The sequence below is a fragment of the Hipposideros armiger genome, unplaced genomic scaffold (assembly GCF_001890085.2).
Source record: "Hipposideros armiger isolate ML-2016 unplaced genomic scaffold, ASM189008v1 scaffold_474, whole genome shotgun sequence".
Taxonomy (NCBI): domain Eukaryota; kingdom Metazoa; phylum Chordata; class Mammalia; order Chiroptera; family Hipposideridae; genus Hipposideros; species Hipposideros armiger.
This window is the reverse complement of record NW_017731824.1, coordinates 492,377-505,532: the sequence shown is the minus strand read 5'-3', so window position 1 is coordinate 505,532 and position 13,156 is coordinate 492,377. Positions and strand designations below refer to the sequence as shown.

Here is a 13,156-nt window from a genome sequence, read left to right as displayed (position 1 = left end):
CAAAGTAAAGGCCATTGAGTGTGAACTCTTATCAAATTTTCTACTTTCTATTTCTAAATATATTATGCACCCATCGTTTCTACGTTTTCTTTACCAGCATGCTTCTTGAAAGAGTAAACTGTACAGTTTTGCCCTTCTGTTTACGTCACATTTGTTCTGGTAAGTTGTGTGGCTCCCTGTGTCTAGTAAATCTGTTCTTGCTAAGTCACCAGTAGGTGACCTAATTGCCAAATTCCTGGCCTGTTTGCATTTGTTATCCTGATTGAGCTCTTTTTAGCATTTGCTGATTACCCCTTCCTTGAGTCCCTTCGTGTTGGCTTCTATGGTAACCCCTCTTAGTTTTCCCTGCCCAGCTGCTGCTACCTTCTCTCCTCTGCTCACCCTCTCATTGCTGATGAAACCTCTGATTTTAGCCACCATCACCTTCTATTGATGGCTTTCAGATCTCGATTCTAGCCACCAGCCTTACTGTTTCTGTGCTTTATACCTGTACTTTCAACATTTTGCAGGGTAGCACCATCTGGGTGCTCAAATTTTGTATGTCCAAAATGGAGTTCAGCATATACCCTCCATCCCACCTCTATAAACTATTTCTTGTTTTGATATGACTCCAGTGATTCAAACTGTTGCCTTGTTACTTCCATTTCCTTTTACGCCACAACACATAAATCAAATCTTAGGGATGGTTTGTCTTACCTGTTTCTCAAGTATAACCTTTCCTCTTTATTCCTACAGCTTATTCCTTCCTGCCTTCGGTCTGTTTTCCTACTTGTGGGTCTCTTTTCCCAAAAGTAGACATCACTAACCCTTATTAAATGAAAGTTATCATTAAGGATACTTAAAATATAGCATATTACTGCACATTCATCAAATGTTTAAGTGCCTTGTCTCTTAAGCATATGAACTGGGTGTGTTGAATTTTTAAAGTATAAACAGTCTTTGTCTTTGCTCTTGCAAAGCCTGTCTATTGAAAGAAAGTAGTTTATGTAAATGAAAAGTTAAAAACCAGTAAACAATGGTGCCCATAAGCATCTCAAATTATTAAGGCTCTGAACACTTCAAACATACTCATCTCTGTAGTCCTCACTGATGCCTGGAGAAAGGCTGCACTGAGATTTTAAACTAAAGTTTGTTCACATTTTTTAACAACTTTATTGAGATATTTACACATCATAAGTCAACTGTTTTAAGCATACAATTCAGTTATTTTTAGTGAATGTACCATGTTGTGCAACTTTAATCAAGTTTTAGGACACCTCCCTCACCCCCGTATGATCCCTAGCTGTTTGTTTGTTTGCCCATTTTTTCCAGTTGTGTGATGAATTCTTACAGGAAAATTGTTCTGTTGATCAGGATGGAAATCTTTGTAGGCTGATAAGGTGTTGTAGAGCAGGGTCAGGACAATGTGGCTGCACCAAATCCAGTACGTATTGTCTGTCCGCTTTCACACTGCAGCCACATTGAAGGCGGCACAGAGTTGAGTAGTTGCAATGGGGACTTTATGGTTCTCAAAGCTGAAAATGTTGATATCTGGCCCTTTACAGAAAAAGTTTACCAACCTTCACTTTAGAACCTTGCAGTTGAAAAGGTGGTTTGAGTATCAACAACATGGCATTTCCTGGGTGCTTGTTTGAAACAAAGAATTCCAGACTTTACTGTAGACTTGAATCAGGTCTGCAAAATCTCGGGGCTTGGTATGCACATTACTGTTTGAGATGCACCACTCAAGTTTTTATTTTAACTGATAAGACACAATGAAATTCCTACCACTGCTAATCCCAACAAAGCGTTGGACAGGCAATATTTTGTCCCAAATCTTAGGAAGTCGTTTGTAAATGATGGTGTGTTTTCCCCCCACAGTAATCCCATTTTAATGTTGTTTTTCTTAGGCAGAAGATAAAGAGGAAGAAGATGTATCTGGTGAACCTGAAGCTTCACCAAGTGCAGACACGACTATTCTGTTTGTGAAGGGAGAAGGTAATAGAGAAATAGTCGTTTTAACTCAGAGGGATTTTGTAAATGACAGGGTCACTTTTTTGGGAAGCATTAGTAATGCTTAAGATCTTTATTCATCTTCCTCTCTTACAAGTATAGTGTAAACACACAATTTGAAAAAAACCCTCTTATATATCTATGAATACCCATGTCTGTAAGGTAGTATTCCTGGCATTTAAGGGGAAAAATAAATACTACCTATTCTAACTAGAAGCTAAATGTTCCTTTGAAAGAAGACTGCCACAGTAAACTACCTCATATTTTGAGTGGAAACATTAGTGAAATATTAAATCTTTACAATTAGGCCTTGGCTAGAGATTAGGTTTCATTAAAAGAAAATAAATACAGGCTTGTATTTAATGAGGGCTATGTGGCAGGCACTGTTCTCAGTAGCTTGGCTGTGTCATGTAATCCTAACAGAAATCCTGTGAGGTTAGTTACTGTTGCTGCACTGAGATTTAGAGAGGTGAACACCTCGTCCAGGTTACCCAGCTAGTAGATAGAGTGGAGACAAGATTCAGACCCACATGGGTCTGACCGCAAAGCTTGTGCTGTGCTGGGTAAAACTCAGCTCTGTAGACTACGGTATGATTATTGAAGACATTATTTCAAGTTATTTTCTTGGTCTTCTCAGCTTTTCTGTTTTATTCCCCCATAGGTTCCAACTTTATGCCTACAAAAAGTGTAATTTGGTTAAGAGAGTTTTTTTAAATCCCCGTTTATTTTTGGTAGCCTCCTCCTTGGGTCTTACCTTCAAATTTGCATTTGACTAATTGCAAATTTTTTTTTTTTAACGTTCTAACAGATGTTACAATTTTGCTGAACTTCTTAGATGATCTTTTTGTCATCCTTCCCATTATTTGCACAAATCACAGATACTGAGGTAGGGAAGGTGAATTCATCAAGACATACAGCCCCACTACAAGACAATGTTAATGCTAAAAGTACACAACTCTCATAGACCACATAACTTGGATGTGAACTAGTCTGAAATTGAGATTCTCAGTTCAACTCTTAAGTCGGAATGTTGGAATACAGGCAGAGGTTGAAGATTATACACCAACTCCAGTTACTAATTAGTGGATGACTGGAGTGCTCTATTGAAGGGGCTATAAAACCAAGTCTCCATGCATCAGGAAGGGGTGCCAAAGTCCATTAGTAATGTCTGATTTTATTTTATGCCCTCAGAACATTTTCTAATCTTTCTGCCTCTTTTTGTTTCTTAGATTTTCCAGCAAATAACATTGTGAAGTTCCTAGTAGGCTTTACGAACAAGGGTACAGAAGATTTTATTGTTGAATCCCTAGATGCCTCATTCCGTTATCCTCAGGACTACCAGTTTTACATCCAGAATTTCACTGCTCTTCCTCTGAACACTGTAGTGCCACCCCAGAGACAGGCAACTTTTGAGTACTCCTTCATTCCTGCAGAGCCCATGGGTGGACGACCCTTTGGTCTAGTCATCAATCTGAACTACAAAGATTTGAACGTAAGGCCCTCTAAACTTTGGGGTTGTTGTTTTTTTTGTTTTGTTTTGTTTTATTCTTTTTTTTTAGTTAGAGATGGATGAGGACAATTGACATTTGGATATTCTTGTACTTACTCATTCAAGTGCCTGTTTTTCGGTTGAAGCTGTGATAGGTACTAGGGAGGCAAAGATAAATTGCACGTCTCTTCAAGTCTATAATCCACTGGGGGAGATGTAAGTAAACAAGCAATATCACAGCATGAGAAGTGATACATACTAGAGATAGGTGTAAGGTGCTATAGTATGAAAGTGGAAGTGACGTGAGCTGGATTCTGAAAAGGAGCAGTAAGCCACACAGTGGTGTCTGTAGTTAGCAGTAAGGTTCATGGTTTGTCAGAACCCAATAGCCTAATATTAGCTCTGTTGTGCCTTTCTTATAATATTTAATCTATATGGTATGTATCTAGTGAATGAATGAAAGAAGCCCACCACAATTGAACTGCTGGGGGTTGACCTCTAGATGCCAGTTATTACGTCCACCTTCAGTTAAGAGCACATTCCCTTTTCAAGAAGTTTTCAAAGCAGGAAATTTCATCCTCTTGGAATCTTATTCAGCCTTTTATCATCTTGGTGTCAACATGTTTACCTCATGTCTTAGTTAAATTTCTTGTGCTACAATTAAGTTTTCCCTTTTAATTACTTAGTAGAGAGTAGAAATAGTAAGTACCACCTTTGTGCAAAGTATCAAACACTAAAAACAGCTATTGATATATTGTCCCTGTTTTTCTGATGTGTTTGGAAACAAATTGTGTTGAACTGACAAAATGGTTTCAAGATCACAACAGAAAATTATTTTTTTATTGTGAAATACACATTTTTAAAAATTAGTTTCAGCTGTATAACAAAGTGCAATAGTTATACTTTTTACCCCTCGAAGTGACAACTCCCCTCCCCCAATTCGCTGCCAGAAAATTATTTTGATCCTGAAAAATCACCAACCCATTTATTATAAAGAAATTGATTTCCAGTCCCCTGTCAATTTAGAACATGAATTTGACTTTTGTTCAAGTCTAGTTCTTAAAACGATCTGCTACTGCGCTACTACTGTAATACTCATGCTCTTCCTTTCTTGTTTTGGAGGATTACACACAACAGAAGCTAGTGCTTCTAGTTGTCAGCGTGTCCTGTGGGCTTTGTTTCTTCCTGCACATTTTATCTTGTTTTTTTTACTCCCCTGGTTCTTCAGCCTCTTACCCCACCACCGCCACCCCCACCCCCAAAGAAAGTGGGGCACAACTTTGGCAAAGCTGGAGGCATTTTTTTTTTGGTAGGAGAAAGTAACACAATGTCGAATCCCTGACACTGAATTAGTTGCATTACATATGGCTTTGTTTAGTCATACATTCTAAGTGATAAGAAAGCTGTAGTGTATTTCTTAGGATGATGGTTTTAAGAAACCTTGTAAGCATTCATTTTTCCAGTGCATTTCAGATTTGGGGAAAATTTTTTTTTTAACAGGGTAATGTATTCCAAGATGCTGTCTTCAATCAAACAGTTACAATTATTGAAAGAGAGGATGGGTTAGATGGAGAAACGTAAGTAAAAGTTGAAATATGTGGATTTTGATCTCATTAAGTAAGACTAGAAATAGGTTGCTCCTGTCAACCTATTTTTATTAAATGATGCAAATGCAATAGACTATATAGATTTGATGAAATCCTTACTACATAAATCCATACTTCAGATGATTCTTATAATACCAAGTTAGGATGGATAGTTGAAACTGACAAATTTGTTTTAAAAACATAACTTTGGCTTTCCATCCTTTCCCTCTTCTAAATTCTTTTTCACACCATGCTTCTTAAGCTGATCACCAGCCTAATCCTAAATTGCATGCCTCTAAATTCGCTATTGAAAACATAAATTATAAGATTTTATCTTGAAAAATATGTTCTTTGTGAATGATGAATCATTTCTTACTGTGTACTTACATGTAATTCAACGAAAGTAATTTTCAAAACAAAATGCAAAATAATCTGATATATTTGAAGAAGACAAAACCTAATGCAATTATAAAATCGTTTTATTCATTTCAGTACATATTGCTTTTTAAAACTGATTAATTGTTCTTAGAGATAAGTAAAAAATATATCAAACTTATTACCTGGATCTGTGTTGAATTAAAAATACTTTTATTCCTTTTCCCAAGTTACTTGGAAAGCTTATATCGTGTGGTAGCATTATAGATGTAATTAACTATGGTGTTTCTTAGAAGTTAAAACAGAATTATAGTTTTAATTAGCTGAGACATTTCCTATGAATTAAGACAGTTTGTATTTTCTCCTTTTATATCAGAATCTTTATGTATATGTTCCTTGCCGGTCTTGGGCTGTTGGTGGTTGTTGGCCTTCATCAACTCCTAGAATCTAGAAAGGTAATTACAGATGAACAGCTCTTATAGCCGTACTTTAGAAGTTGTTACAGTACTGAATGAAATACGGTCCAGTTACTTGTGGTTTCTTGGTTTCACTGTGGGTTTGTATATTTACAGGTTTGTTATACCTTTTAAAAATAAATACTGAAGGTGAAACTTTGGATGTGTGACTTGGATTTGTTTAGACTTTTCTACACGTGTGCAATTAGTGTCCTTATCTACACCCTCCAGAGTGATCTGTACCTTCTTGTTGTTATTGTAACTCTAAATTATGCTGGAATTTTTATTCCGTAAACTCAGAGATAAGATTTCATTTTTCTGCTTACTATACTTTTTCATGGATGTTTGTTATTTTATCTGTAAGCACTGCACCTTTTATATTTTCTTTAATACTGTTTAACTATAGGGATAATTCCTAATTAGCAATTAAAAGAATCTTTTCACTTGGAAAAGAATAAATTTGTCTGTATTTGTTCTAACAGCCTAACTTCTGTTTTCTTGTTAGCGTAGTAAAGTGGCAACACTAAAGCACCTGCTATAATCCTGGTTTCTCTGTGTGGATGTAATAGCTAATTTCACCACTGTCCTCATCTCACTCCTCCCCCACCCTGCAAAACAAAACAACCCATACTGTTCCTCTGAATGGGAAAGTGTAACATGATTTGTGTTAACTATATTAATATTCACCAATACCCTCATATTAAAACTAGCAGTTAGTGTTATTAATAAGCACTTGCTCTTTAAAAGAGAAATTCTTAGTACTTAAGTGTTAATTTCCATAACTTTCTTTGCCTCATTTTCATAATAGGCAGCATTTTTGCTATGTTAAGTATAATGGCATCTCCAACTTTTTTCCATTTGAATGAAGCCATTTTTTAAATTAGCTGAGGTGACTTTTCTGTGTATTCAGAATCTAATTTTTGGACTGTATAATTAATACTCTCTTATGTAAATAATTAAGGGTTTTTGATTGTTTGTTTTAAGAGCAGGACTAAAGAATGGAATTGAATTACTTTATAGCAGTTTTGCCGCAGATACTTCAGGACAGAGTTTTAGGTTGTTGGCTTAAATGGGAATTTATGTTTCTGTTTTATCTATGCCAACTGTTGAAGTGTATTTAGTTAACAGTACAGGCATCTGCCTGCATGCAACATTTCAGTAATTATCCTGAATTTTGTTGAATGTAGAAATAAATTCTTTTAGATTTGATTCCCAAAGGGAAAGAACATCGTTTAAGGTTCTTATATGATGGTCCACCAATTGTGTAATGACATGAAACTTTACAGCACAGGAAAATGCCTTTAAAGCCTGAAAATAAATAGTTATTGTGAAGATTTATTCTTTACTATTTATTCTTTATAATTGGTGCTAGACATGATTTGGTCCTCTGATTAATAAAAATTTGAATTAGGAATATGTTTTAAAACTAGAAGAGAACATGTAAGTTTGTTAAAATATTTAAGTAGCTTGATAAGTCTCTTTTTAAAGTTATAGCAAACGATATAATGAAACTCCTTTAAAGTAATGTTTTTATGTTCTCTTAGCGCAAGAGACCCATACAGAAAGTAGAGATGGGTACATCAAGTCAGAATGATGTTGACATGAGTTGGATTCCTCAAGAAACTTTGAATCAGATCAGTAAGTACTCTTATTAACTTGGGTGGGAACTTTTTCTCTTAAATAGAAATTAAATATTTATTTTAGATTTAGCAAAAAGTGCTTGGTCAGTGCTATTTAACACTCTTCTTTTTTTTCTTTGTATAGAATCTAGTATAATATGATTGAGTGCTTTAAAATTTTATTCTGTGTAATATTTTTACACTTTAATTTAGAAATGCTTCCAAATCTACAGTTTATACACAAATGTGTGAATTCTCTGTATTCCTAATCTTTTCCCTGTCTCTCTTCTTTCCTGTTGCTTCAGTGCAGAGTAGAAGAGGTGAGGCGATTAATTTTTTAATGGTATTTGCTGTGTATTGGGGGCTCTTGCATAGCACATGAATATTTTACGTAAGTTTAATGAGTAATGAAACAGTTTTCTAGCACTCTGTTGGAAAAACTACCCTCTATAGTTTGAAAGAATAAACCTAAAATTTTGCCTGATAGTTTACTTAACAGATATATTTCAGTTTTATTGCATATGATGCAGCTAGTTAAAATATTTACCTTTATAAGACAATGTAGAATTTTTTTCTCCAATTGTAAATGGACTTTTAAAAAACATTTATTATAAAAGCAGTAAGACTTTATTGTAAAAATAGTACAGAAGTGAAAAGCAACAATGACCTCCTAGATCCACTAATCCCATTTTCCATAAATAATTGGCATATATGTGTTATTTTAAGTATTTTCTATACATATAGCAGCATATATGTCCATTGTTTCTCTGTGTTTTACACAGATGGCATCACATTGCACACAGTTCTACAACCTGAGTTTTCGTGCCTTGGATTTCTTTTTGTGATAGCTACTTATATATTTACCTCATTCTTTTTAATAACTAGGTAGTATTTTATATAAATGTGTCATGATAGATTAGATTAAGCCTGTATTGCTGTGTTGAAGGATGTTTGTTATTTCCAGTTTTTTACTCTTACAATTAGATGTGTAGTGAGGAAGCTTGTCATATAGCTAGTGAGAGGCGGAGCCAGGACTTAGATAAGTTCGTGCTACCTAAAGTAGTGGTATAAAGGCGCGTGAGGCATAATTATTAAATAGTACTAAGCGCTCATATGTAAGCATTTATTTTTTTAAAATGTAATCAAGGTTCTTATATTTAAATTTATGGGATTTTTAAAAATTGAGATATAGTTGACATATAACATGATATTAGTTTCAGGTGTACAGTGTAATGGTTCAATATTTGTATATGTTGCAAAATGATCCCCACAGTAAGTCTAGTTACCATCCGTCACCACACAGAGTAACATTTTTTTTTCTACTCTCAGCAACTTTCAAATATACAACAGTATTGCATCCCCATGACGTGCTTTTTTTATAACTGGAAGTTGGTACCTCTTGACCTCCTTCATCCATTTCACCCACTCCCCACATGGAAATATTTCTTAAAAGTAAAATATCTAGTTCTAAGATTATATGTATTTTAGTTTGTATGGAAAGTATCCCATTTTTCCTCTCAAAAGATAGTGCCAATTTATGTTCTCACCAGTGTACAATACTGTTTCTCCTCTACTCTCATTTATTCTCAAGTGTTATCAAATGTTTTAATCTGTCCTTATACAAAATGGTATCTCTTTTTCTTTTTTGTTACAATTAAGAATGAGGTTTGGCTCCTTTACACATATTTATTGGCCACTTATTAATAGTATTTCTTTTCCTCAGAATTGGCTTGGTTCAAGTCATTTCTGGGTTTACAAGTTGAATTGTTTCTCTATTATTTTCAGTGAGCTCTCTCTATTGAAACATAGTTACAGTATGGGTACATACTATACCCATAATTAAAAGTGGGTACAAAGTAATGAGAGCATAGAAGCCCCCCTCCTCTAGGCGAGTAGGAAATCATTCACAGAAGGGTTGACATTTGACCAGAGCCTTTAAAAGTTGCATAAAAAGGGGTCTTCAAGGTTTTATGTGCTATGCTAAGGACTTACAAGCCATCAAACACTTTAAAGCAGAGAAATAACAAATTTATGTTTTAAAAGAAATTATGATAGTTTTGTGGAGAATGGCTAGCAAGCAGGAGCTACTACAAAATGATTTCGAAAAAGCGTGAGAAATCAGTAGGGCCTAAGCTAAGGCAGTAATGATGAGAATAAAAGGGAGCAGCAGAAAGATGTTATAGAAGTGGAACAGACCAGGCTTTTGGTGACATTATGGGTGTCGTGGGGGGGAGTGAAAGAGTACTCTGAGCTTAGGCTGCTGGGTGGAAGACGATCCTGTTAATGCGGGGAATGCAGGGAGAGGAGTGTGAATGCATGTAGAGAGGTGAGGTGCGCTTGGATCTGTTGAATGTGAGGAACCCGTGAAACTCCCAGATAAGGAAGTCTAGTCAGCATTTGAATGCTGTGTGTAGAACAACAAGTGAGTCAAAATTTGGAGAAGATGGGACATATAGCATGGGTGGTAGCTGAGGTTATGGGAGTAAATCTTTTCTGTAAGGACAAATTTTCCATATCATCCTGACTTCAGTGTAGCAAAAAATAGAACTGGGTTGAAATGTAAACCATAATCTCTTCACAGTGCATCAGAATTATGAAGCCTGTGTACCTTTAAATACGTGATTTCTTCAAATATAATTATATTTTAACTGTCTTACACAGAATTAGCTGAAACTACATTTGAAAAGCATTAAAAATTATAATTGACTAAAGTCACTGTAACAGCTATGGAGTCAACCTCTTCAAAAGAATTTTTACATGACAAATAGATTGGGAGGTTTGTTTTATAGTGTCTTTCTCCCTGCCATTGTTATTCGTGAACTTAAATGCTGGAAATTATTACTACATTTATTGAGCAAAATTCAAATCATGTACAATTGTGTTTTCATTTGACAAGTACTAAGTATCTACTGTCGTAATTCTCTACTAGGTTGAGTGGTATCTTAAAAAGTTAAGAAAGTTACTATTTTTTTCAAGAATTTAGATTTCTACTTGAGGAAAATAATGCACATAACATGAAATATTTGAGTAAACAGATAGTATGTGATTATGTGCTAGATTGAATAATATAGACAGCTAACATGTTAGGAAAAGGGACCATATTAGAATCAGGGGTGGCCTTGTTGAAGGATAGAACTTACGTTAGGTGCCTTCTGTGTACTGGGCAGTCACTCAGCTGCAAGGTCAGCTGCCGTCACTGTTGGTGAGAAATTGCTCCTAAGAAAAAAGTAACTTGCCACGATTCACAACTACATTTGTCTCATTCTAAAGCCCATGTATTTTCCCAGTGAGACTTAATACTCAAAGATGGGTACAATTAAAGTCACTAAATACTTTTAACAACATTTGCTTATCTTGCTCAAAATCTGATTGTCTAGCCTAAGGACCATGTCTTGCCACCAAAGACACTTGTATTATTCCTTTCTTTTCCCATTTAAGTGAAATTCCTTGTTTTAAAAAACTTCATGGACAAGGGAACTTCTAACCAGCATTGAGCTAATCCAGTTACCCATTTAGGACGATAAAATGTTTTATCAAATTCAAGAAGGTTTTTTTTTTTTGTTTGTTTGTTTTTAAGATTTTTTTTTATTGGGGAATTGGAGGAAGGGGAACAGACAAGTTGCTATCCTTTTGTTCTTCAGTCTAGTTATGGAGGACGTTGCTTCACTGGCCCAAGTTGGCACCATCATTACTGTCTTCCCGGGCAAGACAGTCGCCAGCTTCTGGACAGCTGCTCACTGCAGCTGCTGGCCGCTCACGCTGGCTGCTGGCTACACATGGTAGCCCATAGCAACCCACGGCAGCAGGGGTTGCAGCCTATGCCGTCGCCGGCGACTCATGGCAGCCCAGCTCCAGGTTGAGCTGTTGTTCAGCATCTTAGCTGTAGAGGGCAGTGTCACTGGCCCTCATATGTGGGATCCGAACTGGGGCCCTCTGGCGTCCCAAGCCAGCTCTTAACCAACGCGCCACTCGGCTGGCCCTCAAAAAGGTTTTGATGTTTTGCCCTCTACAAGCTTATTGAGAGGCATGTTATTTGTTGATTGTTTTTTGGAATTTGACAATAGCTGGAAGGCACATAATACCCATAGCTACAGTCTTTTCTCACTATTAATTACTTTTACAGCAAAACCCGGGATCCTGGGGCCCCAAAAGGAGCCTCATCTTGTGAAATCAAAGGGGTCCTGAGAGCATTTCAGAAATTGGGCGTAGAGATTAAGTAAAAGGGTGTGAAAAAATAAGTATAGTTGGCAAAAACATGATTTAGTCTTTTAGAGTATAGATTTCTTTTTTCTATGCAAAACCCATCTTTTTAAACTTGCTTTTTTGATTCGAGGTACTTTAAATTATAGAAAAATGGCACATGTCAATGTAAGAAACATCCAAACCTGTAGAGGAATTTTTATGAGTTTATTTGGGCCAAACTGATGATATGCCGGGAAGCGAGATCTCAAATCTCTGCAGAATTACAGTTTGCAGCTTCTTTTATACATTTGGAATTAACGGGGGAATGTAAGGAAGAGTATATGAAGTGGGAGAAAGCAAGTCTGGGAAATATGTTTAGATTACAGAATAGTACAAGACTATGCTCTCTGGAGGGCAGTTACACTTCCCAGGGAGCTGAAGAAGAGGCGTTTCAAAGGTGTGTTAATCTAGATGCACATAACAATAGACTGGGCTTGCTTAAGGCAAAGATAGCCTTTTACTAGGGAAGTTATAGGCCTGGGGCATGACAACCCACCATGACCTGCCCAGTTAGGAATTTATGATCAGATCACCCTTTACTTTCAGTTTGATTTATTATTTTTTGCCCACATAACACTATCTCTAAAATATTTCAGTTTGCAAAGAAATACCATTTTCTGACAGAAACATCACATTTAAAGATTTATTATTTTATTATATGTAACAACCCATTCATATTGAAATTTCTTCAATTGTTTCAAAAATATTCTTTATAACTGGTTTTTCCAACATAGGATAATGCATTGCATCTGGTTGTTATATCCCTTAAGTCCCTTTTAATTTACTACAGCTGAAGAGATTGCCCACTTGTCCTATAGAAAAGGGCTTCTCATACATTAATTGTGTACAAATTTGGAAATCGTACGATGCAGGTTTGGATTCAGTAGCCCTAGAGTAGGGCCAAAGTGTTGGTGTTTCTAATAAGCTTCCAGGTGGTCTTTTAGCTAAAATTTATTTAACCTGGAAGATACATCTACAGGCTTGATTAAAGTTGATCTTTTTTAGCAGATAGCGTACATCATAGCTCATGAGTACTTCTTCCTACATTACATCAAGAAACAGTATCTGATTGTGCCATCATTCATTAGTGACACTAAATTGAGCACTAGGTTAGGGTGGTAGCCACATGAACTTCCCATGTGACCAGGAAAGGTGAGGCCTTTTTTGCTTCTTATAACCTGGAATTACTGTGTGGTACTTTGGCATCACATAGATGCCCAATTCTCTAAACCATTCACCAGGTTATAATCTCTCACAAATCAGTGTTTCAGAGGTTGTGATGATTTTCAATAAAGATTTCTTTGATTTTTACTAACTGCCATTCTTTTGTAAAGTAGAACTTTCCATCATCAACTGGGACTTTTTTTTTGGTTTTTTTTTTGTTTTTTTTTTTTTTTT

At 35.9% G+C, this 13,156-nt stretch overlaps 1 protein-coding gene across 3 annotated transcripts in view; it reads left to right on the top strand.

The window, feature by feature from the left end:
• Positions 1 to 13,156, top strand: part of SSR1 (signal sequence receptor subunit 1) — a 38,503-nt gene that overhangs the window by 5,596 nt on the left and 19,751 nt on the right. For 2 of the 3 annotated variants that reach the window (XM_019666550.1, XM_019666551.1), the window contains exons 3-7: positions 1,890 to 1,977; positions 3,222 to 3,484; positions 4,982 to 5,058; positions 5,819 to 5,897; positions 7,442 to 7,535. In XM_019666550.1, coding sequence (XP_019522095.1) covers positions 1,890 to 1,977; positions 3,222 to 3,484; positions 4,982 to 5,058; positions 5,819 to 5,897; positions 7,442 to 7,535 — 601 coding nt within the window. Of the gene's footprint in view, positions 1 to 1,889; positions 1,978 to 3,221; positions 3,485 to 4,981; positions 5,059 to 5,818; positions 5,898 to 7,441; positions 7,536 to 7,821; positions 7,837 to 13,156 lie in introns of all 3 variants that reach the window. The other variant, XM_019666549.1, reaches the window with a different exon arrangement.